Below are 28,000 nucleotides of genomic sequence, written 5' to 3'. Positions count from 1 at the left end.
TTATTTGACATAAAAGATCATATAGGCACACGAAAGATCGTCGGCACATTTTTTTTTACTAAAATTCTGTACAATACACGTGATCACAAAACCTTTACATGCTGCTATCAATTTAAGCTTTCATTTTCGAGGATAAAATACATTCCTGTGTGGAGGAATCCAGAACCTTCAGATATACAATTTTCCAATAGGGGCCTAGGCAAAGCATCGGAGGAACACATTCTATCTATTCACGACACCACCGGTGGTCAAATAAACACGACAAACGAGTCTCCAACACTACTAAAGGGCCACAGATGGAAAACCACTCTGCAGGAATCAATTAACCTATACAAGCCAATACAAATAAAAAGCGTTGTGGCCAATTTTACGTTATTTGTAGTCCATGACTGCCACCTACTGGAAGAAAACCAGTCCCGCTGCCGCATATAATCTCTCCCATCTCGGATGAAAATAAGGGACGGTCCAGTTTGTTATAATCATTAACAAAACAAAAAACAAAAAAACATTGTAAACATTTAATTTTGTGTTAAAATAAAATAATGTAATTTAAAAAAAAAAAGGACACAGTGCTTTCACTGATCTGTGTTGATTCTTTTCTCTATTTTCCAAACTCCTGGGCTACTCCTTTCTCTTTCCCCCTTTCCCTGCTCCTGCTCCTCCCATTTACCACTCCATCCTTCTGTCTATCTGCACTGCTCCTGGTCCTCTGGTCATCTGTACTGTGACGACCGTCTTTACCCCCACCCTCCCTGCCTCTGTTGTCGCTCTTGCTCCTCTCTGGGCCAGACTTGGAGCTGCTGGGTCTCTGTCTGTCCCTGCTGTCACGTCGCTGTCTGTCCCCGCTGTCATGTCTCTGTCTGTCTCTGCAGTCACGTCTCTGTCTGTCCCCACTGTCATGTCTCTGTCTGTCCCCGCTGTCATGTCTCTGTCTGTCTCTGCAGTCACGTCTCTGTCTGTCCCCGCTGTCATGTCTCTGTCTGTCCCCGCTGTCATGTCTCTGTCTGTCCCCACTGTCACGTCGCTGTCTGTCTCTGCAGTCAGGTCTCTGTTTGTCCCTGCTGCTGTGTCTCGGTCTGTCAGTGCTGTCACGCCTCTGCCTTTCACGACCTTCCTGCACCTTGCTCTTCCTCTCGGGGCTGTGCGTTTGGCCCTCCTCGCTTCCCCGTTCCATCCCTCTCTGCGTGCCATCTCCATGGCGAGGGCTCCGTGACCTGCTCCTGTGGGGAGAGCGGTTGTTCCCACTCCCTGCGTCGGTATCATGACGGGAGTCGTTCCTCTTGCTCTTCTTCTTTCTCTTTTGGTTCTTAGATTTGCCGTGGCTGTCGGAGTCGGAGTCAGAGTCACTGCTGCTGGAACTGTTGCTACTCTCATGCTTTTTCTTGTGCTTCCCTTTGTTTTTATTGCTCTTCTTTTTCTTCTTCTTGTCCTTCTTCTTTTCCAGGCGATCAAGTTTCCTATGGAATTATGAAAAGTAATATTTAATGTACAATGCACGTCATAATAGTGTATGTTTTCTCACACTAACTGTATACATTATAAACAGTATATATACACATGTTACACAAGTTACACAATACAGACCAAAAGATTGGCAGTACACGCAAATAATTCCCAGTGTCATGATATGAAATTTTAGTCCCAACAAAGATAACATGCCTAACAAGTGATGCGACTTTCCTGGATTGTTGTGACTGTCAATCCTTAGTGCCAGTGTGTGCAAGCTAGAGGGTAGCACGGGTCCACCCAGGACCGAACACCCAAGGTCTGAACAGAGAACCGAGCCGGTTCGGGCACAAAATATTGACTTACCCTTGGGGGCATGGGTCAGTTCCATTTCAAAACTGCGGGTCTCGGTCAGGGCATCTGACATGCATAATACCTGCAAGGACTACTTATATATATAGTTTGCGTTGTAATAATTACATTCTAAGATCTCACGCCACGGCTGACGGCGATTTGGAATGGAATCTCGATGTGCGCACACACACACACACACACACACACACACACACACACACACACACACACACACACACACACACACACACACACACACACACACACACACACACACACACACACACACACGTTTCCTATGACACATCTTCACTGAAGAAACACTTATGCAACCCTTTCTTTCCTCTCTCCGCTGCGTCGGAGACCAGAGGCAGGGGTGACGCTCCTATTACGAGCAGTCATGTCATGGTGAGAATAAGCATAATATAGCATCGGGCATACTACGGGTCTTTCGGACCGGATCCATTATGCCTGGGTTTATTTAGATTCGGCTCCGTTTCGGACCAGGTCCAATCCTTCTCGGGTGCTACCCTCTAGTGCAAGCGTCTGTGTGTGTAAAAAGTGCGCTTGATTTATTGTTCCTGCCCTGGCTGAATTCTCCCAGACTTGACCATCCACTCCATTGATGTTGTTTGCATCGGGCAAGAGCGGATGATGAATGATTCAACCAAAAACCTTGTGACAAACTGGTCTGAAAATTTGACAAACATTCCATACAAATCAGTGCCCCTCAGTAAGTCAATGCTCTCGTCGAGAGTTGGGAAATGTGTCACATTTCGCTACAATGTGTACAAAATCCAGACAACACAATTAAAATGTTTGCCTTGCTGTCCTTGTATCCCATGTTTATCCCATGACTGGAAATACTGTACTGTGCTCTATAATGTATTGTAGTGTACTTTGTTCTGTACTGTGATTCTTTTTGGAAAAGACATTTGAGAAATATCCGGCGAGCCTTCCCACGTCCGAAACAGTCGAGAAATTATAGAGTTACGGTGTTGGAGCTTTACGTGCTCGGACACGTATAGGGACACACATAGATGGAGCGGAGGCACCGCTCAAAAAGAAAGCAAAAAATATATATAAAAGCCTACATGGCAAGATCTCTGAACTAAATTATTATTATTTCCAATTATAAGCAGTGCCTTAAGCATTACTACAGTATTTCTTTTGGACCTACCTGAGGAGTTTCTGTTTTTGTTTGGTAGTTAGCGACTTCAAAAATTCCACTTCAGGATCCAGTTCTTCATCACTAGCTACATATTCCTACCAGAGACACATACATCTTTTTTTAAACAAAGAAAGCAATAGCAAGGTAATCTATTTTGTGGTGTTGTGGATGCAAAACTATATCCCACTATACCTACGCAAACACAAATTGGTTTGAACATTTTATCAAATCTTTAACACATGACTAATCTAGACTATAATGGAATAACAGTGCTTAATGTAAATAATTGGCCACTTTATAGCATTCACATGTAGAAAAAAAGATACACCCTTATGTCTAGACTCTAGACCTGTGTGTGTAAAGATGGGGTGGGTGAGATTGACAATTACCTGTGATGGATCCCAAACAGTAGAATTTCTTCCAAGGACATGTTTTTTCAGGGCAAACCCACTGTTCCGCATCTCCGCCATTAACTCCGAGGGGTGCATCGACGGACCTGTTAGCACAAATCACAGCCTCAGAGTCCCATTGATGTCAGCCCATGCCAACCCACTACCTCCACAGCGGAAATTTTTAAAGGTGGCTATTTGTTAACAGAATACGACACCAAATCAACTCACTCCACTTCCGGCTGAGCAAATAATACAATATCATTCTTTACCAAAGCGTCACTTACAGAGAATCGGAATATACAATAATTGCATTTTTCTCCGGTCACAGGAGGGGCACCATTACCGCACTCCACCATCAACACTGCTGCACTGGACTCTTCCAGAGTAAACACGTTACTTTAGTACTCAACTCCCTGATTGCAGGAGTGAGATTCAGCATGAGACTATGAACCCAGCCGAAACACCAGAGGAGTGCTGTTCTATGTCTCATACTGCAGCACTAACGGACGGCTCATGCTGGAAACATACATATCCCAGTCAAACACAATTTGAGTAAATTCCTGTTTAAATGACAAAAGATTATATTTTATTGAAATTAATATTTGTATCATTTTTAATCGACAATCAACATCAGTGATTAAATTAAAGAAACGCAATTATAATTGAAAGGTTCAGGCGGCCCTCACATCTAGAGTTCGGGCCGCTGTGGTGTGAGGGCCACCTACGTCGCACCACCGATCCGACCAATATGTCTGAGTCATAGTTTCGGGCTTGCGAGCATGGAATCCCCTTCGCGTTTGAGTACGGATGCGCTGTGATTGGCTAGTAGCCACTTTGAGTGGCAGTCGGGGCAACCGCTCTCGCCAGAACATGATTTACTATTATGTCCATATCGGGGTCGCAACTCGAACAGGGCTAAAGGCCTATTCATAGTCTGGATTTTCGGTGTTGAGGTGACCACCCTTCCGGTGGTGAGCTGACCACCAGAGCTGAAATAATGTTGAGCGGTGGTGAGTAAAAACAGAGAGAAGGGCTGGAGCGGTGGCGGTGGTTTGCTCTTCACCACGGCTTGTGACGTCATGTTGTAGTTCGGTGGTCACCTAACCACCGAAAATCCAGACTATGTATGAGCCTTAAGTTGGCTAAGCGAACTTCGCAATGTTCGACACGCGGTCTAAAACTATACTTTATCCCCTGCTACTAGTATGAGGGGGGGTGTGACCATTTACCGGTTTGGTCCACTTTGACCACTTAGAGCCAAAAGGAACAGCAAGCTAAATTGTGTTTCAATGATATTGTTTATAAGGGTTAAAATGTAGGTTACCTGGTGCTTCCTCTGGAGTCACAGAGCTGGCATTGATACCAGACAAGCCAAAGAGAGGACACTCTCTATCCGTGTTCACATGGCCCCATTTATGACATTTGATGCATCTGACGTTGCGCACCTGAGAATTAAAAGGTCAGTAGACATAAATGTCTATATTACAACAATCTGTGAAAAGGCACAAGCAAATGCTGGATGTCAAGATAAATTTGAAGCTTATAGGGACCTTTACTCAAATTTGAAAACAAATGAATATAACTGTTTCAGGATCAAAAGGGTTAATTTCAAAATATTAAACACCCACCTGGATCCCAAATGGCTGATCTCGAATAGTCATGTCATCCTTTGCATACCTGGAAAAAAGAAATGAAAATAGGTCTTAATGCTGAAGACCTACACATTCCAATGGTAAAGATGTGTGTGTATACTGTGTAAATATCATGTTTACTTCTCTCGAGGAGCCGTCTTTTGCCACTCAAACCTGCAGTCTGACTCCCCCTCCTGAGGAAGAGAAAAACAGCATTAAGATATACAATAATATGATGTCAACTACCTGTTTTACTTAACAAAACAACTTAAAAGACCATACCAGTTTTGTCACTATATCATGTTTAACCCCATTAACTACATAGACACACAGTATACTACACGGTATACTCAGAAGACCTGGCTTAATTTTTTGAGGAAGTTTCAGCACAGTATGAAAATGTACTTGCAGAGACTTGAAACTTGCTTGAGATATAGTGAACATTATGGCACCTTTATATGTTGTCAAAGTCATATTATCATTGATTTAACGTGTGGACTGATCTGAAAAGTCTATCTGAACAGTCCCTGGAGAAAATATAGATTTATGTCTATGACTTCTTAGTTCTTAGCTATACAATAAAGTTCACAGTCAATACTGACTCAAAGATTCAGATAGATTTGGTAGTATTTTAAATAAATATGGAGAAAATGTAAACAAAGGCAAAACTAAACCGGATATAATCATAATATAATCCATGCATAATCAGATTAGAATCAGAATAGTAATATTGTATTTTAAGGCCGTTTCAGACGGGGAGTGAGTGACGCAGGCTTTCTCGATTGGATCAGCGGGGATTGTGCTGCCTCATGTGCAGACACATGGCGGTAAAAAAAAAAGGCCCACAATCCAGCTCTTATACCGCCGGCAGCTCATCTAAACAACTTGATCCAAATATTGTCATATCTATCTTCTATCTATAAATTCATCAAAATCTCTGTCTGTCCTGTGCATAACTCAGACAACTTCAAACTTGGCATGCAATTTCAACTTGCATTGTTCCCGATGTGTTGTCCTAGAGTAGTTTATTTTAGAATATTCAATAAGACCAATAGTCAGATTGTCGCAAATTCGCAATCCATGTAAACGTCAAGTCAATGACATGTAATGATGGTATGATCCTTTAAAATTGGGTAAAAAGCAGTTATATTTGTATATATGCGTTAGCATGGTAATGTTCTTTACCTCCTTTATTTCCTCTACAGCAAGGAGACAAATATGAAGGAGAAAAGAGAGAAGAGTTAAAATAAAGTGATACCGGTAAGTGCTTTCCAAAACAATCATGTTGAACATAATAGGAGGATAATAATCATTCAATAAACCATCAGCCTATGGCGATAGTGAATACTAGTGAGTTACCTTTGGAGACTCCAGGGGGAGCTTCATACATGAAATTGAGGCCATTTTTAACACGATCATCCCCCATCAACACTCTATGGTAGAGAGGAAATTATATCGATCAATGTCAGTACAAAGGTAGATAATAAAAGAAGCTTTTTAAGCAGCTAACCTATGTATAATTATCTGACTCCTTAGCAGAAAAGCAGTGATCATGTGAAATTACTACCACACTTATCTCTAATGCTGCAGTTTCATAAAACCTTGTTTATATTAGTCATGTTCTGGACATGCATGCATATGTACAAAAATAAATTCTGTCAATTTAAGGAGGCTGTTATTTAATAAATAAATGTAGTTCATACAGAAGCAAGCAACTGTAACCTCACCTGTTGTTGTAGGTATCCTGTTCTTTCATATAAGCCCCCATTAGATCTTCTTGCTTCTTCTTCTCGAAGGTCAATTTTTGTTCTGCTATCCATACCTGTAAAATAAAAACATACGAGACACTTCATAATCTCAAAGACATTTCTTGTCGGAAAAACTATACTTAGCGAAGTAATAACAACTAGAAAAAGTGCCCTTCTGGGCACAGGTCTACACCAGGAGGATAGGACTGTGTGAGATGTTTGGCAAAATGTTTAGGATTAATATAAACATGTTTTTGAGGCATTTTGTTCCAAAAATGTGTTTTGCAAAAATCAACTTGTTGGTAGCGCTATAACAGGCCAATGTGAAAAGGGTGGGATATATTCCTCAGCCTAGTAAGAAAATGTGTGAAAGATTTCACGTAAATTGCATGCTGCGTTCATGATTTGAGGGTTTTGTTCAAAACGGGGCAATCTTGCAAACTGTGAAAGCTAATTATAGCCAATTAGGATGGAATATGAAATATCGGACAGATCCGACTTGAGCACATGACCATAGAGATACTGTGTAACGATTTGTGAGATTTTTGGACAGAATCTGGAGGAGTAATATCAAAAAATGTGTTTTACAAAAGTCGGCCTCCTGATGGCGCTATAAAAGGCACATGCGGAAAATGCAGGTCAACGGTTTGTCCTTGGCCTCTAGGGAGTGTGCATGCAACGTTTCACGCAGATCGGTGCAGTTTTAGGTAAAAAATTTGAAAAGCTGCCTCATGGTGGCGCTATAACAGGCCGTTCTGGAAAATGTGGGGCAGAGGTTCATCGTTGGCATCCAGGGAGTGTGTGTGCAAAGTTTGGCATCGACCGGGTTAACGGTGCCGGAGATTAGCTGGTAACAGACGGACGGACGGACACACGGACACACACACGGACGGAGTGCAAAACATACTCTCTCCTAATGCCTTCGGCCTGGTGGAGACAATAATAATGATAGAACATTTCCATTGAGCAGATATGTAGGTAGCACACTGGAGTAACTAAAACATTTTCCCATCCAGAGGAATATTTTATTTTCTGGCCAAAGTGTATTTTAGACGAAAGGTGTGGGGGTGAGTGTTACAACATACAGTAGGCTTCCAACACCTTAAAATTATTTGTTTTGGTGAGTAGCGACTTTAAGTCGAGAGACTGCTGTATGAAAACAAATGCCCGAAGAGTCACGATGATTGATTGCAATTTGTATTCAGTTAGTAGAATGGGTACAGTACTATAGTTCAAGCAAAAGCACAGGTAAAATGGTAAATGGTGCATTTATATAGCGCCTTTATCCAAGGTGCTTTACATAGATTGTGCATTACATTCACCCATTCACACACATTCATACACCGATTGTGGTGGAAGCCATGCAAGGTACCAACTACCAACCAGCACATCGGGAGCAATTTGAGGTTCAGTGTCTTGCCCAAGGACACTTCGACATGTAGCCAGGAGGAGCCGGGATTCGAACCGCTGACCCATGGATCATTGGACGACCTGCTCTACCTCTTGAGCCACAGTCGCCCCTAGGTCAATACAAAACTGCTATGAGCATGAAACCAGAAAAAGCAATAATACTTGTTTACATCAGGGTTCTCCATTTTCAATTATCAGAACATTTAAAGACATATACACAAACTACAGTATACTGTTAATGTTATAGGTACTGTACTGAACTCCTGTACTACTCCAACAGTGCAAACCCCAGGTCACACAGCGCTAGCCGAAATGACACCTGCTTTGACAATGTAAATGTATGCTTTCTCATGCCAATAAAGCTCCTTTGAATTGAAATGGACATACATACATGAAAAAACATGCACGGTATGGGGGAAAAAAACAGGGGGAGGGGGGACTTTGACTGATTTTTACAGGGGCCCGTTTCGAATTGCAGCCGTCCGTAGGTGCTCTTTGAGTGCGGTTTTGAAGGAGTCTAAGGATTCACATTTCTTAATGGCTGTTGGTAGGGTGTTACACATTTTAGTGGCATGGGAGCGAAATTAATTTAATCACTTGTTTGAGCAGAATCTGGGTTGATGTGGTTGTCCCTCTGGCGTTGTGATTGTGGACTTCGTTGAGTATTTTGGTGGTGTAGCGAATCTTGTAGACCAGGCTCATAATCGCCATTGTAAGTTGCTGTACTCTGTCGTCAACCCTAAGCCATTCCAGGCTCCAGTCTATCAAAATGGGCATGGGTGAGGTGGGTTCTGGGAGTAAGGCCAAGTAGTAGCATGACCAGTTTATTTGGATGTCTGGAGCCTTGTTTGAAGGGCCTTTGAGGTGCTGTGGTACCATGAGGTGCATGCAGTCGAAGAAATGTATGCACAATTGTATGAGCACACCTGTTAGGGTCTTTTTTGTTTTTTTAATTTGATTTGATTTATTTAGAAAAGCAATCATAATACAACATTATAATCAGCAATTCAAGGATTTCACAGTAAAGTCCGAAGACTTATTTCCACTGAGGTCCTCTCACACTGAACGGAACAATACTTTAAAATACATCACAAACACATAAAAGTACTTATACATTACATACACAACAAGTACGTCCCTATCCATCCCTCTAAGATGACCCTTTATAGGGGAACCTTTTCCAGTAGCAATTGTTTAGTCTTCTGTTTAATATGTCCTCAAATTGAATGTCAGTTTAACACTGGTTTCCAGGCTGTTCCACTGTGTGGCTCCTATATAAATGAATGAGCCTTTGCCCACTTTACTTTTAAAAGCAGGGAGCACATCATCTGCAATACTGGCTCTGGTGAAATAGTTGTGTACCTCGTTTACCTGTCTGAAACATGTTCTTAAAACTGTTGGGACCTCTCCGTATTTAATTTTATGGACCATGGTTAGTCAAGGTGTTTTTGTTGACCATTGAGATCATGTGCAGGAATCTTGTTCTTTGGTACATAGCGCTAAGGCCTGGACCTGAGCTAGTGAGAATTACCGACCTATTTATATGTTCGGTTATGTCATTCGTAATTGTCTAATAGCCTATATATTTCCGCCATTTGACGTGGGGTATTTACTATTTAGTGTTGATCTGTAATCACTGTAGCATTAGCTTAGCCAAATCTGTAGCTCTGAGATCTCGATGATATCTATGAGCGGTCCCATATGGGGCTACGCTAAAGCCATGGTAACGTAGGTTAGCATACAATTAGCATAGTTTAGAGGGCTATCTTGCGTATATGTAAAGTCTGTAAACATTGAACAACACTCACCTTTTTTATGTTTGACTTCGACGCAGGATGGAAATCTTTCTTGCACATAAAATTAGCAAACGACTTCCCCATGTTTGAATTATAATTTAGCTAATAGCTTACTGAAACCTTGATTCAAATGAGTTAGTAGCTAACTTGCTAGTAGTTGCTGCTACCCGCTAGCCAGGGCTGACGCAGTGAGTGACGCACGACGACTGCGTAGTGCGTAAACAAATGTGTCACGTGACTTCTTAATTTCCGGATCAAGCAGTCACGTGAGGCTTGGGAAGTTGGGAGTCTAAAGTCTGGTCTGTGGAATGGAAATAGAAAGTCACTGAGCACATTGGTAAGAAGGATATCTCTCACGACGATCATTGATCAGCCAACGTTAATTTAACTGTGAAATATCCAAATAATCCGCAAACGTAAGGGTCTTTAAAGCAAAATTAAATGTACACTTAAAAGAGTTACAAATGGATGGATTAACAGTAGGCTATGTTTTGTGTAGAATAACATAACGGGTCGTTCTTTCCTTTTATTGTCATAGTTATACCTGCCACGATGTACCCGTCCTCTTGTGACACTTTCGTGGCCCTGCCTCCATCCACCGAAGGACAACATATTGTGTTTGGAAAAAACTCTGACAGGTATAGCTGTCAGGCGAGTATGAAGCCTGACATAAATATTAAATAATTGTGACAGGCTGACATGACAGCAGTCACAGTTTTTTATTCGACTTCATAATTGCCTAATTATTATTTATTATTTAAGATAATCACAATTATTTGTGTGATGATCTCGTTTCGTATATCGTTTACATTCATCTCTATGAATTCATCTTCAAAAATGTTCATATACATTTACAAAATCTTTCGAAAATAGCAGATCTACACACTCACAAAGTGCCGTGATGTGATTCATTGTGAGCTTGTACATCTGCTTTTTTCCACAAATGTCTTTTTCTGAAAGTATAAAATTACAGTAGGCCTATGGGCTGTTTTGGCCATAGACATAGCCTAAAACGGAAACTGAATATTCATTTTGATTGATCTGACATTCAATATAAAAAAACACAATGATGTCGTTAATAGCAATAATTTGTATGACAATTAATCATGAACTAAAATTTCTGTCTGTCTTTGACAGGCCTTGTGATGAAGTTCAGGAGGTGGTTTACTTTCCTGCCAGAGACTATGAAGCCGGAGAGAAGGTTGAGGTAGGTATAGGAAAGCAAATCCTGACTTGCTTGCTTAAAACTGTGAACATTGCTGAATTCATAATTCAAAGCGGCAATACGTATGTAACCTGGTCTCACTTTAACACGTTATAACCGGGAAAGCATCTATGTCATTTTAGATTTGGCTAAATATAGCACATTGGTTGGCTATTAAAAAATAGCAGATATACAAGCTCATAGCGCATCACTTTGTGCTGCAATATGAGCTTGTACTTGTAGATATGTGCTTGTACTTGTAGATCTGCAGGGAGACCACCTGGGCTCCAAGTTCCAACTACTGCAGATGTTCTAGTTATATTGTATCAAATCAAAATAAGTTCTGGATTGCAGGTTTAATAATATCCATTGACAGCTTTTGCTCTTCTTTGTTCTTCTTCAAAGTGCACGTACATAGAGATTGAACAGGCCACCCACACGTATGCTGTTGTGTTGAGCAGACCTGCTTGGCTATGGGGGGCAGAAATGGGGGCAAATGAGCACCAGGTTTGTATTGGAAATGAAGCAGTTTGGGGCAGAGAGAGTGCAGACGATGAGGAGGCTCTTCTTGGCATGGACCTGGTCAGGTAATTGCTCTCCAGATGGATAATATATGCTTTTTATACAACCAGGTTTTATTCATTTGTTTTTGTAATAATTGATTTCCTTTCAATTTTAAATTTGTCTTGAAACATTACCATGCAATGTATCATGTATCAACTATTATCAAGTTGGCCTTATTATTGCTTAATAAAATTGTAAATGCATAGTCGTGCAAATATTAAGTGACATTTCCTATTAAACTATGTTTGAGTCAAACATTACATTATAAACGGAATTCACTGTGAGAAAAGATCACAAAGAGCCAAAGCATGAATCTGTTATCTCTTAATCTTTCTAGACTTGGACTTGAGAGGGCGGACACTGCTGAGAGAGCTGTCGATGTCATTACAGCGCTGCTGGAAAAATATGGCCAGGGAGGATCTTGCATGGAGGATGAGAGTGGCTTCACCTACCATAACAGCTTCCTTATCTCAGACAGGAAGGAGGCATGGCTGCTGGAAACATCTGGGAAATACTGGGCGGCAGAGAACGTGGAAGGTAATCACATGCAACATCTTCAACACAGCATACTAGACTGAGATCACAAAGCATGCCCATCACATGCCCTGCAAAATTCCAAAGTTAAGGCCATGGATACCGTTTCGTCATTAGGATCAACCATATGACCCTGCAGTCATGGGAAATCCTCTATCACACCAAGCAACTGAGGTGTCATCTAAAAGCACTGGTTCTGAACTTGGGGTTTCGGGACTCCCAGGGGTCCTTGAGGGGGTTCACCAGCTAAGTGATTGATAGTTAGCAACCAAATGGATCCATTCCATTTGTACACTGAGTTAAATAACAGAGGATTTTACAATGTTGATTTACAGAGATAAAAAGATAGAGTAGAAGAGTATGTTAATACAGTATAAATAACATACATTTGGGGTGGTTGGATTTTCCTACAACCTAGTTACGAGTGGTAAGGCGTGAAAGCAGGCAGGCTCTATTAGCTCATTTGTAAAAATGCCTGTGCTTTATTTATTATTGCATGTATAGTAGTAGTCTTAATCTCTTACGTCAATGTTTTACCCTGCTAGATGGATACCGTAACATCTCTAATGAATATGGCATAACAACCAAGATAGACAAGGAACATCCAGGAATGAGGGAATATGCCAGGAGCCAAGGCTGGTGGGATGGAAAGACACAGTTCAGCTTTGCTCAAGTCTATAGCTTCTTGACTACAGCCAGAATTGAGGCCTCCGGCAGCCGATACTGTGAGGGAAAGAACTTGTTGGAAAAAAGCAATGGTCAGTCACAATGCAATTCATTGTAATAATAATAATGTTAATATTTGATGAAGAGATTGTTCATGATTCTTAAGCCACCAAATACTTTTATAATATTTACTGAAGGCCACATCACTGCTGACACTATGATGGATATCCTAAGAGATAAAGAAAGCGGTATCAACATGGAGGGGATGTTTATGACAACAGGAAGTATGGTGTCAATGATACCCAAGGATCCGGCATTGCCAGGGGTCCACTACTTCACTGCAACTCCTGACCCTGAAAGGTAGTTAGTACAGCAAAACCTTTTGCATTAGAAGTAACACATTTTGTTATAAACTTAATTCACTGGATGATCCTTTTCTGTGACAGGTCCGTTTTCAAACCATTCATCTTTGTGAATGGCATTAAACAGTTGAAGCTGACATGCTCTCCCAGCTATGGTCTTGATGATCCTGTGAAGAAGAAACCCCGATTCCAGAGCAAGCCTGATCGCAAACATCCGTTGTTCATCAAACACGAAGTGGTGGCTGCCATCATTGAAACCACAAAGGTTAAGACCACTTAGTAAACCCTCTTAGTAAACTTGGTCCTCTTTTTTTCCCCCTTGATACTACACCAAATCCATTTGCCACAAAAGAGCCACATTTGGAAGTGACTTATGCCTTCAGACTTTAATATGCCTGGGGTTAAAATACATTTATAGTTTAGAATTCAGTTGTCGTTACACCAGTTTTAGTTTCACTCTTTACTATTTTCCGCCTGAAGATTTTCTACCTGCTTTATTTCCCTCAGGAAAGAGGAAAGAAGATTACAGAAAATCTGAGGCAGCTGGAAAAAGACAAGATGGCTGAGATGGAGAACATTCTATCAAATGGTGTTCAGGACTCTACATTGGTGGTGAATCTGTTCACAAACTCTGTTCAGGAGGAGATGACGGTGTATAGCAAAAGTTGAGAATGGGTCTACTGTATAACCTCTCAGGGGTTCCCAAACCTTTTCAGCCCAAGACTCAAAAGAGAAATTGAATATCTCCCTGGAACTCAAACTTACAAAAATACACTATTAATGAATGACTTAAGTCCTATTTAATAGTGAAGAACATAGCTGTTCACATGCCACTCACATGTTGCATCGAGACACGTTGTGAGCTTGAAGATAGTCTATTTTCACAATTAAACGCTTTGGGATTTTTTTGTGTGCACATTTCTGATTCTTTTGGGAAAAAAGGAAACTAATTACATTTCTTCATAAATAATTTCATTGAACATTTTAGAAATGTACATGCAACCGATCCGTGACCCAAAAATGGGTCAATCAAAACCCACTGTTTGGGAACCTCTGACATGTCTCAAGTTGAAAGTTTTACTTTACTTTTGTACGGTATACTGTAACTTCTCAGCCAAGCAGACCACTAGATACATACAGTACTCCTTTGCACAGAGACAGTATTTAGAATTTTTAGATGCAATACATTATTGCATCTAATTTATTAATGCAACTACAAAATCCTGCTAAGCTTGATATAAAATATAAGCTTGTATAAAATGAGAAATCGCCTTATAAGAATCAGCACAGCACTTAAGTGTTCACAAATGTCATTTATTTTTTTAAACATAATAAATATGCAGCCCTTGGCATAAAATGCATAAGCTCATTTATTTTAGTAACTGACAAAACAAATAAACATTCCTTATTAAATAAGTGTACACAATTCTGTTCCATATTTCCAAAATACGTACAACTGTCTTGTTAAGGCTAAAGCAACATTGTTTGTGACATTTTGTCCCAAATATAGTTATTGACTTTGCATAGTTTGTTCCATATAAACTGAGCAACTTAATCACTTACAGTATCTTGGCGAATACATTCCCCTTCATTCAATCCAAACATTTACACATAATATGCATTTACATTCCCTGAGTTCTGACCGACTTGCATTGGCATTCAGGAGGTTAGAGCCCACACGCTACCATCATATGGTAATTATTGTTACGGTAATATACCTGGGCTATTATTTATAAAAAGCAATAACAAAACATAATGCCAAAATATTCTGGTTGAACCTATATAATGTGTGCAAATGGTAAAAAGCAGCAAAATGTTCAAGTCACTTGACTCACTTCTAAATATTAGTATTGCCTGCTAGCTCATTCATCACCCAGTGCCAGCGCAAGGCTTTCGAGATTGGTGAGAGTCATGCTTTTATGCGGTTACATTTCATTAAAGTAAAAGTCAGTGTGGTTCCCAGCTGGTTGCATTATGGTATCATATGACACCTATTAAATAATTACTGAGGCCCGTCACATTTTAACATACTGTGAATCGTTCCCTATACTGAAAAGCAAATTGGCCACTTTCGAATAAATAAAAAGAGAATCCTGAACATTCATGTGTTGAAGCAGTAGTATAAGTTACTGTCTTGGAAGTCATATTCCTGCTGGATGTGCTGGAGTACAACACCCTGCTGTAGCCGAGTCCCATAGAGCACCGCCTCACCTCGGTCCTGTGCTAAGCCCACCTGTAGGAGCCACTCCACGAGATCACTGCCTTGAAATGTGTCCACCATGGTGCTCTTCCCAAACCTGTGAGTCAAAGGAAGTATTCCCCCAAGGGCCAATTAAGTTGTCTTCATCGCTGCACGGGTAACGGTGTATGGCAGAGCGGATGAGTGGGAAGAGATTGCTTAAAGGACGGGACGCAAGAGAGGCATGCTTAGCACAATGCATGCAACACAGCTGTAATAACTTATTTTTACACAGTGTCTAAAAATATGTTTATGCACTTTTCATATAATGTGTAATTGTGATCATGAAAGTGACAGGCTGTATTTTGAACAGTAAAACTGGATCAAATAAGGCACATGTTCCAGACAGCATTTTCTCCAAGAGGTCTGCTTTGGAAAATATCACAATGAGTCCTCACCTTCTCTTGTGAACAATGTCCTTAATACATTGGTCCTTGTGGTATTTGTTGAACTGAGTGCAGGTCATCCTGATATCCTCAGGTAAATCAGTCTCTGGTTGCTCTGCCCTCTCCTTCCCATACCACAGGCGGTATATCCTAAACATAATTAACAAAAACAAACGTTGTTTGATTATCAGAGGTTTGAACTAAGTATCTTAAACCCTTAGACAGTACAGAGGAAATGTATTGTGAAAAGAAAATAATTACCTTTTCTTGAATGGTAGTATAACCAACGTTTTGTCAAGCCCAAAAAGTCCAAACGAAATAAATCCCTGATGAAAGAATACATATTTTGTCAAGACAGACATAGTGAATATTATTACCTGTAGTCACAATCATGGTGTTTTAGAAAAGACCTACCTGGCCAAAGTTAGTCACAACACAAAAGAACTGCAGCTCTAAGTAGAGTCTCCCAGGAACATGGTTAAAGATCAGCCACAGGTAGCTAGAGAAATTCTATAAAAAGCAGTGAAAACAAACAGGGATTATATATATATATAGACACAGGACCAGTTGTATTTTTGAAAAGTTATTTAAAAGGATTCACAACTTTAAGTAAAAGGTAGAGTTTACAGCAGGACTTTCAGCTCATGTCAGGTTATAACTTATAAACCACAGGAAAGTGTGCTAAATTGACTTTCAAATGCTTTTGCAGCTCTACAAACTTTGTTCTCTATAGATGCAAGCCCTACCCTATACCTTGTAACTCCTGTTTTGAATTGCACTTTATAACTAAAGTTACATACGTACATACTCACTACTGTCTTCAAGTATCAACCCCTACCAGAAGTAAATTCCATCTAGCAGTATGATTACTTAAATGAATGGAGAGGGTATTAGTGTTGGGCTACTCACAGCAAGCAGACTGACAGTCAGAAGCAAACATAATAGTACATGTCGTGGCAACTGTTTATCCGCATCTTGCTGGAACTGCTCCACTTGGACAAGTAGACAGTCTGAGGATTCACAGCTATTCCCACACTGACCTGAGGGGGGCAGCACAATGTAAGGTTGACTATTCACTCAATATAATCTGGGTTGTTCATCAAATACAATGAACACATCAGGATAATCTTAGATGAATGAATTTGACAAAAAAATGCATACGATTTTACAGTAAATAGCCTACTGGGCCAAATGCAAAGATACTCATCAACGTTAGTCTGTTAAATTGTTTGAAAAGTATTCTGTAACACTTTCCCTATCAGTCAAACAGTGTCGCTGTCGGGTGGAAATCTTGTATGTCTAAAACATTAACTTTTCAGGAAATGGAAAAAATAAGCTTTGTTCTAATGCAGGGGTTTTCAACCGATTGTGAACGAGGAACCACCACCCTGACTTAGAATCAACCACTGTTGTGTTGGGCTAGTTACTGTACAAAGTGTACATGCACTAATATTAGTGCTTTTGTAACATGTGGTATGCATCCCATGTGTATACATCCCACTATTTCTCAACCAATGGCCCATTATTGACTACTAATAATGTACTAATAATAATGACTCAACCAGATAATGCTGTGAACTTCCCCCTCTTGAGGTTCTAACTCCCTTTTTCTGTTGAATTTCCTGACCTCCAACTTGTCAGTAAATGACTACATGGATGGTCATCATAGGTCACCAGGTCATTCAGTTCAGTTTGAAAGGAAATGTAAAAATCAACATCATCAATCTTACATTACTAAATGCATGGTCAGGGACCACATGCAATACCTCCACAGACCACCAGTGGTCCACGGAGCACCTGTTGAAAACCCCTGTTCTAATAGATTCAATGTAGTTACTTATTAATTTGTCCTGGCTTGTGTGGCTATCACTTATCATTGGTTGAATATTTACAATACCCACAGACAACACTTAAGCAAAACTAGAAAAGATTGTAGATCTACAAGCTCACCTTAGGATGTGACACATTGTGAGCTTGTAGATCTGCTATTTTCGCTACTTTTGCACAACACTTACGTACGGCATTAATTAGCGAGAAGTTGAAATATGGAGATACAAGGTTTCTACCCGACAGCGACACCATTTTGCTGTTGCTGTGTGTTGAAGAAGAACAGTTAGCAGATAAACCATACAATACCTAGTTGTGTGGGTGGCACGCCATTCATGTTTGTACTGATAATCATATCAGGCAGATCCAGGGGCTGGGCAGGGGCGCAGTCGCATATGAGGCACTCTGCCAACACAAATGTGTGAGTGAGTGGCAAGTATGACCTACTTGACATTTATTTAGTTATTCAATAACTTCTGTCTGACTGAAGGACACAAAACAACAACTACAGTGATCTTAAGAAAGCAGCAGTTCCCAAAAGATTGATCTTTCCGACATGTTTTTACTTGAAGGTGAGTCAGACTTGGCATAAATCTGCTACACTGATACACTGCTACATGTCATTATACTAAAGCTAACCATTGCCCAACAGCATTGTTGTCAACACAACACAGCTTATTGTTGTCCAGACACCAAAACAAAGTCTGGCTTAAATTATGAATCACTTGGCTAAAAGGTAGAACATTTTCCTCCATTTTTTCCCATTGACCATGACATAAGGTACTGCATGATAATCTTTTGATAGAATAGCAGATTTGGTTGATTTGCAGATGTCTCACCCACTGCCCCTTTCTGATCCATGCACAGATTTGATTGAAACAAGCCACTTCAAATGTTGCCCTCAACGCTTTTTTTTCCTTAAATCTTTAACCCACGATTTTTGTAACCCATTTTTTCACCCAGTGTCAATTGTCTTTTGTAATCCTGGGCGCTACACTTCCTCTGCCAACCTGGGGAGAGCAACAGACTGACCTCATGTTTCCTTCAATGCATGAGGAGTCCAAGACGCTTCTTTTCACCTGACAGGGGGAAGTTTCCCTGGTTGGACGTATCGTGTGGAAGGATGTTATTCCAACCAGTTCCTTTCCCCTCCATCAGGTGCCCCGGCTGGCCAGGGGGAGGCAGTTTAGAGACCAGGATTACATGTTTAGTGACATGGGGAGAACATGCAAACTCCACACAGAAAGGCCCTTTTGCCAACCCCACCAACGGTATGGGCACTGATGACACAGAACACGCCCCCAGCAGGAAACAAACCCAGGACCTCCTAGCTGTGAGGCGACAGCCCAACTCTGATGAAGACACAGTGGCATTGAGACATTGGTCTCTTTAGGCTACAGTAAAGGTTAAATAAATCTGTGTGCCTCAGTTAATCATCCGGTTAAACACAGTAGTTAACTGTAGTTTGGTTACCTGATGGAACAGCTGTCTCCAACACATTTTGGTTCCCTGGTTCATCTACAGGTCTCGAGTCCTCCGCAGTGCCAACAGAGACATCTCTCTCAAGGACTTGGTAATTTGAGTCCCAGCTCCCTCTACTGAGACACACCAGAGAGCTCCCTCCAAGCAGTATGCTGAGGCCAAGCACAGCCGTGGTGCACGCTATCTGGCCAAAACAAAATACAGAAGGTTGTTAGGCAACTCATTTCCTATAGTATAAGGTCCTATAAGTATTACCAGAACATATAATATGCGCCCAAGACAGAGATCGATCAAAAGGACGGAGATTATTGATATCAAAACCGATCGCATCACTCCACAGGCTGGGAGCGGCTGTTGCGCAACAATCAATGTTATTTTCTGTTGGGACGTCATCGAAAATGTTCCCCCCCATTTTAGCCGACGAGATCGAAAATCTTAAAACGTTAATAACTCTTGATCTAAATCATTCCGTCCAATTCTAAGAAAATATTATGTGTTAGACGGCCCATCGCGGTCCCGTCGCTACTCGCGTTAGAATTAATCATACCTCCCGTTGTCGATCGCATCGAGAGTGTTTTGGCTACATCAAGCTACTTCAGCCACATCCGGGATAGCATCCGGTCCGTCGCTAAATATGCTCTGCTGCTATAAATCACTGGGCACTATGATTTAATGGATTAAATAACCCTGGGCGTTCGGGGTGTTAACTTCAGCAGATGTTTGAGGGAGTGAGAAGTTTATAATTATTACCTGTAGTCTGCCGTAAAAGAAGGCTGAGTCAATTGTGTTTGGCAATTTCTCCCCAGAAATGAGCAGCACTGCAGTGACAAAGGCCGGAACTCTAGAAACAGAAAAAATGCAGAACAGCAGAAATGTTGCCATCTAATTCATGGTGGCCATTTGCAAACAAAAGCTAAATGTAGACTAAACGTTATGCTGAGGCACACTGGTGTGCCGCCGTGAGACAAGATCAGGTGTGCCATAGCTGCATATTGCAAGGAGTTGCATGGCGAATCATTGGTGTAGATTGGGCTTTAAGTCCTAACCACACCAGAGGGTCGCCATGCAACAAAAACAGAAAAGCCCCTAAGAAAGAAAGAAAGAATTGAACTGGTGTGTCCACTGTACCCAGTTAAAAGACAAATAAATTACTTGTTCAGGCATTTAGATTAGATGTCTGCCTAATGAGACAAATCTAGAGTAAAGGGAACTCTGCTTTAAGGATGAATCCTCTTTTGAGAACACTTACTATTTGCAACATACTAGTGTCATGTCCAGAGGGTGTACTTCTTCTTTTTTGTACTTGATTGGGGTTTTTTTTTTAACTAAAGTGTTACTGTATTTTTGAAAAGTCTCCTGTGGACAGCTGGTGAAAATTAGCACTTGTGCTACTGTAACACACTGTAAGCAATGCATCTACAAATTGTACAATTGTGCAATGAGAAATGTGATTGTGATGTCCATATCAAATAAATAAACATAAACATAAAGCTGCCTTGCGACACAGGGTATAGAATCCTAGCCCATATGCCCCACATTGCTTTTAGTCTACGAATTTAGCATTTGTGAACCAAGCATACCAGATTAGTTTCATTTCTCATTTCCAGTCATTTACTCACCCCCAGCCTACCATCACCAAGACAGCTGGTGATACCTTCAGTTCCTCACCACTCTTTGTTAGCACAAGAGAAAGCGCTATTAAGCCTAAAAAAAAAAGAATAAGAATTATACAAAGACACATACTGCATGTATAAATAAACACGCATTGAATCTCTGTGGTGGAAACGAATGGAAACAGTAACTTCGAACTTGTTCTACAAAAAAAGGTTAGAGCTAGATCCCAGCTGGTCTTAGCCAGTTGTAGCTTTACAAGCTCACAACCCATCACAGCATAACGCATTGAGCTTCTGCCATTTTCTATGCTCAACAAAGCACACAACTAAGTGGAAATTACTATTTAGGGTAAGGTTTTGGGCGAGGTGTTCTGTGCTTACACTTCCTGGGATCTAGCACCCCAACAGTACATAAATATGTAATCCCTGTCATTATAAAATATCATAAAGAGGAACAACAGATACATTGTAAACGGTATTTATGTTGGTAGGCAGTGGACTGTATACATACCTGGCCATACATATGTACTGTAGAGGGAAGTATATAACAATGCAAACGTCAAAATCTGGCCAACGAAGGTGTCTTCTCTAACAATGAAGTTCCATAGGATCATTCCAATACATGTTGAAAACTGGAAGGGAGTAGATGCAAGTATTTACAAAAGTAGAACTGAAAATAGAAATAAAATAGTGATAAATCATTAATTTTGGTGTTGCTATGAATGTATGCTATGTATGCTATGGTGTTGCTTACCTGCGCCAAGAACAGGTTGAATGTAAACATGTGAGGTAGTCTCTTAAATTTCTTGCCAATGTGCATGATAGCTGTTGTCCATACCTATTACGCAAACAGAACATTTAGCATTAAAAAGGTGATTAAATTGTATTTGCTCATTAATTGTGATGACACAAAGTTGACACATGTATTTGTAACCGCCAACACTGTTGATTGGTACAGGTGTCAGTTAATTTACTGAAGAGGAGGGTAGACATAAAAGAAAACGTTGTACTGAAAGTCTTTAGAAATGTTCACAATAATAATAAAAGTAATAAAGCAATTAAAATTGAAAAGGACAGTATGAATTAGTGCACACTGTCTGCCCATGGTCTTCTCCAACACACCTGTCAATCTACAGTTGTACAAAACATGTTCTCTTTTCAAACAAGTATGATACAAATTGGTATTAGTTCTGTGTTTCAGGTCAGATAAAATGAGGAAGTAAGGCACAGTATCCTGCTCAGCTGGTGACTGAACAGATCAATTTTCATCCCCTGGCTGCAACTGTTTTTACATAGCGAAGGTGTGTCTTACTATTATTGCAGCTACAGTACTTGGCTGAATATATCTGTGTGGTGAGTGGTCACTTGATACATTAGTATTATGTAAAGACAGACAACAGTCAGCTCCACAGCTAAATTCCCTGTAATTGTACTGCTATAGTATGAATGGATTTAAGTGAAAAGGAGCTTTATCATTAAACCATGCCTTGTTAGTAAGTAACAATTTACTGAAATAAAGCATAATGACTTCAAACAAATCAAACAGAAAGGGCTCTCTGCTACAAAGCCAGTCACAAATACATGTAGCAGCAGCTGTAGGTAATGATAGCCCTCATTTCATGAAGGTGCAGGCAGCTAATACTCACCAGGGCAACTAAGCTCACAATGCTGATGTTAAAGCTAACATTCTGTAGTGAATCCATCAACAGTTTAGGATCCATCCCAGGTATTGTAAGTAACCAGGCAGAGGCATACATTATTGGAGCTGAGAGAAATGTGCTTATAACCATCCCAGAAGTAACCTGTTGAATAGTAAAACACAAGAATCACACAACAACTTACCACAAGATGTAAGCTATATGACACAACTGTTAGGTAGCACACGCGCACACACACACACACACACACACACACACACACACACACACACACACACACACACACACACACACACACACACACACACACACACACACACACACACACACACACACACTTCTTGATTAGATAGCGACTTACAACTTCTAGCTCCATGTTATAGTGAGCAGCATAGATGGCCACACTGGGCGCAGTGGGAAAGACTCCATAAAGAAAGGCATAGTTAGAAAGGCTGGAATGGTTCAGAGAGCTGCTGTTACTATAATCCAACACTCCCACCATGACCTTACACATTAGGGGCATCACCAACCTAAATAGGAAACAAAAGGAAACAATTAAAAACACATCTTCTAAAACCGAGGGAATGCCAGTAGCCTTGAATTAAAATACTAAAAACTGTTGCCGCCACATTACATGCCTCGGATTTCACAAAAGGATTACAATTTTGCAAGAGAGGTCTTAGTCATCAAAAGCGACAAGCAAAATAGCATGTTGTTGGTACAATAGAACATGCAGAGGCCTAACCCTTTGTGAGTTGTAGTACAGTCCTAAGGAACAGCTAGTTAGAAATAGCCTAGGTCACCGAATCCTGTGATTATGAAAATTATTTCAGATTGATTGATTGATTGATTGATTGAAGAATTTATTAACAGTTTGCAGAATTACAGTACATTTCAAGCACAAACTCAATACAAAGGCTGTTAACTGTGAGTGGACGACCCAATTAAGCATTACACTTGTTTCCAACAGGGTCCACCATGTTCAAATCATCAAAACATTTAGAGACGTACAAATAGACACTTCTATAGACAGAACAGGAATTCATCAAAAAAGAATTCATCAAAAAGGAGGTAAAAAGGGAAAAGAAATATATACAGTGAGGGGAAAAAGGGGGGGGCGGGGGGGGGGGATTCAGTAATCAGTAAGATAGCAGCAACAGAGGAGCATACCAGAATGAAAATAACCAGGAAGAACCCCAAATACCTTTGTTGAAACACACAAAACTGGCCAAATATCTCTCAATAAAAGGATTAATCTCCATATATCTTTTGCCCACAGTAAAACACTTACAGTTTTGCTGTAACAAGCAGTATCAGAGCGACAACCGTGGACTTGGTTAGTTTCCCCAACTGGCCCACCATGGACAGACCCAGGTAGAACAGTGCTGCTCCACCGAAAGAGTTCGCTAGACCGTCCACAAATCGAACCATGAAGGCCGGAATTCTCTGGCCCAGGAGGAAGTTGGCGACGATGCCAATGACAACCATGAATACGATAGGGTTCTTCAGAACCTGCAAGACGACAATCCCAAGAATCGTAAGCTTGCTCTGTTGATGGTCTCTTTGGTTTTTCCATTTCTGGATCTCACAGCAGGCGAAGCCAATGGGATTCAGCAGCATGAGGGACACAGGTGCAACCAGGTAGATGTATTGGAGGTACTCTGGATATGTGTTTCTGTACAGGGCCTCGACTGAGGAAAGAGAGGGAGGAATGACATAAAAAACAATGTAACACTAGAACATCTTGTTTGCTAACTTTGGTTTGTTTTACTGTATGTCATAATTGGGGCAATAATACTAAATAAAATATATGTTCACCGTATTCTACTCACCAATAGGGTATCCCAAAGCAAAATCATTGCTTTGAGTGGCAAATATAGAGAAGAGGCCAGCTTTACTAAGGCGATTGTCTGGACTGGAAACCAACAACGTTAGGAGAAAGACGGTGAAAAATACAGACACTTTGGCAATGAGGATGCTCCACAGAAATGGCCAGATGACATTGCTGAAGTCCAACAGAACCATGTTCTTGAACAGCAGTGCCGGCAGGGCAAACTTTGAAACAAAATGTCCCATTCCTTTGGCTTGTGTGGATGTAATAATGTTTGCTCTCCCTGCAATGTATCCACACAGTATTATCCCAAAACACTCCAAGAGGGCAGGGAAGAGCTTGTCAATAGACATCATGGAGGGACTAGAAGTGGAATTTTCCACATATAACAAGGTGCTACTTCTGTTAGATTCCATTGTGGTCGTCCAGTCAGCTCTCATGCTTGGTTTATGATCATCATACAGGAGTTGTTTACTCATCTTGGGCAGATATCAAAGAGGGAGAGGGCTGCGGTGAGGGAAGAAATGTAGCTAGTTAATGAAACAAAAAAGAATGATCTATTATGTAATCATAATAATGCACTTAATGTATATCTATGGTAATTTTCAAAGAAAACATCTCAATGTGCTGTACATTAAAGAAAAAGAACTTGATATTTAAAAAAAAAAAAAAAGTTAAAAAGAAAAAAGAAAACTTGACAAACTTGAACAACTAAAACAAAACTACATTTCTTAATGTCCACGGCAGCTCTTTGTACAAACACCAAAAGATGAACTTATCCCCCACTCCAACACACATCTCACTCCAAGACAAGGGGAACCAGTTTGGCAACAAGGTGTTAAAAAATAAAATATTTGTCAATAAATAAAAAAAGTTAAATAGAAATATAAAATGCCTTAAAATTGAGCGTGTGCTACAGGTTAGGTTATGTTTTTTTTCTGCAGTTACCTAATTTGGGTACATGGTTGAAGCAAGGTGCATCTTCAATTTTTCTATGTGCATTGTACTAGTAACTAGTCCATCCCATTTCAGATAAAACAAGCATGAATTAACTTTATTTTTGTTTGAGTTTTTGCTTTGTGGCCAATTATAACATTTCTGTCATTTCTTTCTTTAGAGAAAGTTATTACTAGCCTAATCCATGTATTGATTGCAGATATGTAGATTCAGGTCATCTGCATCATTGGTTTGACAGTATGTAGTGTAGCTACATTGTGAGTATCATCAGAATTATTGTTATTATGTTCTCCTTCTCCACAGACATCTACATCATGTATTCTACTTATAGAAGAAGCACAGTGCCCACAGCTGTTCTTTGTACACAACACCAAAAGATGAATTTATCCCCCACTCCAAGTTCAACACACATCTCACTCCAAGACAAGAGGAACCAGTTTGGAAACAGGATAGGTGTTAAATATTTGGAAAATAGAACATGCTTAAAAATGCAACAATAAGGTCTAATTATATTTCTACAATTGCTAAATTGCTACACCTGTGTATATCCAGTCCTTTTGGTGCATAAACAAGAAGTTAACGGTTATTAAGTCGGATAATGCACCATGCAGGGCCTGGCTGGAAACAAGTTCTTGAGCTTAGCCCAGATACCCTGGGTAAATATAGATTTCATTTCATTTCATTTCATTTCATTGCAGTAACTTTTTTTAAACGTTACAAAATAGCCAATTTTACATTGAGGTGCCCATCTATGATCTATTCTATCCTGTATCTGTATCTAGACCTAGAATGTCTGTGATCATTCATTTAACTTCGTAACAACAGAGCCATTCTAGGGCTATCCTCCAACACATTTTGAGAGGCCAACCCAGCTCGAGGCAGTTTGAGGATCATTGATTCATTGCATGTATAACACTTAAATCAAGAACAAAAACAGATGCCTTATTAGCATCAGCTCTAACTTACTATATCATTTAGTGCTGAGAGCAGTTTCTACGCAGCTCATTATCTCTGAAACCTGACTTTGTAATTACACGGTAGTGATCAGCGACCATTCCTTATGCTCACTGCTGTTGACTTTTAGGTCGTATCACTGATTACCGGGTAGCGACTAGTGACTACCGGGGTATTTGTCAACGTGAAACTCGGCCTACTGTCTTGCTGTAGCCTAAGCTCACTATGTTCAAACCGATAATAATCAGAGATCACGTTGTGTCTGTTTACTTACGATTGTTATTGTCAGTCTTGGTCCACGTCCTCGCTCACATGGTTCGTTTCAGGCGAGCCGGGGGTTCACCCCTACAACTTTCATTAGTGCTCTTTTGACGCAGAGGGAATCAGCCAATCACATTTGGAGAACGACTGTCGTTCAACGACATATTAGATTTGAGCTTCTACCAATGCGCAAGCGCAACAATTTATACTCCGTAGTATGACGGTGTTGCTCGAAGCCTATCTCACAGAATTTCCCCGCCCCCTAAATACGCCCCCTTTCGGGGTTAGTGGTGATAGCGTGACGTCACTCCATAGACACTACATGTTAACCGAGGTAATTTAAGAAGTCTACAACTTTTGTTTTCTCAAGGTAAGGTTTGTTCTATCTGTTCGACCTGATTTACCATCTTGTTTGCTTCATAATAATATTGGTCTGTCACATTTTTACATTAGAAAATGTACTTAGATTCTCCAGAGAAAAAAATGTTCATGTGAAGTCTGCGAGGGCTTGAGGGATGTCCCATTTGAAATCGGTAAATCAGTGAGGGCTCAGCCCCGCCCCTTTATGCACCCTTTGCCAAAGTCAGCATCGATGCTGATTTTGGCAAAGAAATTACCCACAGTTCATAGCGTTACCAGGGGAAGGAGGGGTGATCCTCCGAACGTCAATCATTTAAGTATGCAAATTAGTTATGTATCGCGGTTAGAATGTCAACAAACACAATAGTGCTTTCTCACTGTTCTCAAAGGGAGACGGAATGGAAGGATAGGCTATATATTTAATAACAAGAATAATAATAAGGGAAACATGATGAGAAATGACTAATGAGCAAAGTAAAAGAATATGGGAATGCAATTTATAATGAATATTATTATATATGAATAATAAAGCTTAAATACTAAAATAGACATGATAGACATAAATAGGCCAAGCATGTACAGTAGGCCTAGGCACTGGCTGTGAATAAGGTATATATAAAGTGATGCAAAGTGTCATGAATGACAGACTCATATCTTCAAAGTGCTGTCCCATTCCTTTCACAACAATTTGGAGCCCTTGCAGCCTCTCACCCTCAAGCACTTACAGCTGACGTCACTAAAGTCAATGAGGGTTCAGGGCTCAGGGCTTGAGGGAGGCAATTGAGATTGGGTTTTAGATTAAGATGATATAATCTGGTGTGATTATGTAGCACTGCCACTGTTTGGTAAACTATATTATCGTATGTGTGTGCTGATATATAACGCCCGTCATCTAGTTTGGTTACCAGTGGTAACCAAACTAGATGACTTACCACTGCACTGCCAGACTTGTCATTAACAGCAATAACAAATTAACAATGAAATGAAATGAAATGAAATGAAATCTATATTTACCCAGGGTATCTGGGCTAAGCTCAAGAACTTGTTTCCAGCCAGGCCCTGCTCATAGAACACATTTCATCGTAGTGGTTGATGCCTTGTTCAAGGGCATTTCAGCGGTGGTAATTTTAACGTGTCGGACGGCTGGTTCGAAC

The 28,000-nt window shown here is 40.4% G+C and overlaps 3 protein-coding genes across 7 annotated transcripts; 1 reads left to right on the top strand and 2 right to left on the bottom strand.

Annotated features, from left to right (window-relative positions):
* Positions 1 to 37: 37 nt before the first annotated feature.
* On the bottom strand, positions 38 to 10,174 carry cirsr (corepressor of RBPJ and splicing regulator). Its single transcript, XM_079518836.1, has 10 exons — positions 9,961 to 10,174; positions 6,722 to 6,816; positions 6,354 to 6,427; positions 6,180 to 6,193; positions 5,136 to 5,188; positions 4,992 to 5,040; positions 4,688 to 4,808; positions 3,361 to 3,467; positions 2,981 to 3,066; positions 38 to 1,457 (listed from the first exon to the last, which is right to left on the bottom strand). The coding sequence occupies exons 1-10, from the start codon at positions 10,030 to 10,032 to the stop codon at positions 602 to 604; spliced, it is 1,527 nt and encodes a 508-aa protein (XP_079374962.1). The 5' UTR covers positions 10,033 to 10,174; the 3' UTR covers positions 38 to 601.
* Positions 9,506 to 15,382, top strand: scrn3 (secernin 3). Of its 4 annotated transcripts, none has more exons than XM_079518837.1 (9): positions 9,506 to 9,584; positions 10,487 to 10,586; positions 11,086 to 11,155; positions 11,558 to 11,739; positions 12,054 to 12,253; positions 12,796 to 13,008; positions 13,114 to 13,276; positions 13,363 to 13,543; positions 13,786 to 15,382. In XM_079518837.1, exons 1-9 carry the CDS (start codon positions 9,575 to 9,577, stop codon positions 13,945 to 13,947), a joined length of 1,281 nt encoding a protein of 426 aa, XP_079374963.1. In that variant the 5' UTR covers positions 9,506 to 9,574; the 3' UTR covers positions 13,948 to 15,382. The 4 variants fall into 4 exon arrangements, with proteins under 4 accessions (XP_079374963.1, XP_079374965.1, XP_079374964.1 ...); XM_079518839.1 differs by lacking the exon at positions 9,506 to 9,584 and adding an exon at positions 10,178 to 10,285; XM_079518838.1 differs by lacking the exon at positions 9,506 to 9,584 and adding an exon at positions 10,230 to 10,364.
* On the bottom strand, positions 14,625 to 26,601 carry gpr155a (G protein-coupled receptor 155a). 2 transcript variants are annotated; one of them, XM_079518834.1, is made up of 16 exons: positions 26,500 to 26,601; positions 24,316 to 24,821; positions 23,775 to 24,174; positions 22,845 to 23,013; positions 22,472 to 22,627; positions 21,580 to 21,663; positions 21,337 to 21,457; positions 20,832 to 20,916; positions 19,963 to 20,053; positions 19,204 to 19,396; positions 18,040 to 18,135; positions 16,813 to 16,943; positions 16,318 to 16,413; positions 16,165 to 16,229; positions 15,916 to 16,053; positions 14,625 to 15,575 (listed from the first exon to the last, which is right to left on the bottom strand). In XM_079518834.1, the coding sequence occupies exons 2-16, from the start codon at positions 24,791 to 24,793 to the stop codon at positions 15,380 to 15,382; spliced, it is 2,499 nt and encodes an 832-aa protein (XP_079374960.1). In that variant the 5' UTR covers positions 24,794 to 24,821; positions 26,500 to 26,601; the 3' UTR covers positions 14,625 to 15,379. The 2 variants fall into 2 exon arrangements, with proteins under 2 accessions (XP_079374960.1, XP_079374961.1); XM_079518835.1 differs by having other exon boundaries at positions 15,388 to 15,675.
* Between the last annotated feature and the right edge of the window lie 1,399 nt (positions 26,602 to 28,000).

The sequence above is a fragment of the Electrona antarctica genome, assembly GCF_951216825.1.
Source record: "Electrona antarctica genome assembly, chromosome: 13".
In the NCBI taxonomy this organism is placed as follows: Eukaryota; Metazoa; Chordata; class Actinopteri; order Myctophiformes; family Myctophidae; genus Electrona; species Electrona antarctica.
This window is presented reverse-complemented; position numbering and strand designations above follow the sequence as displayed.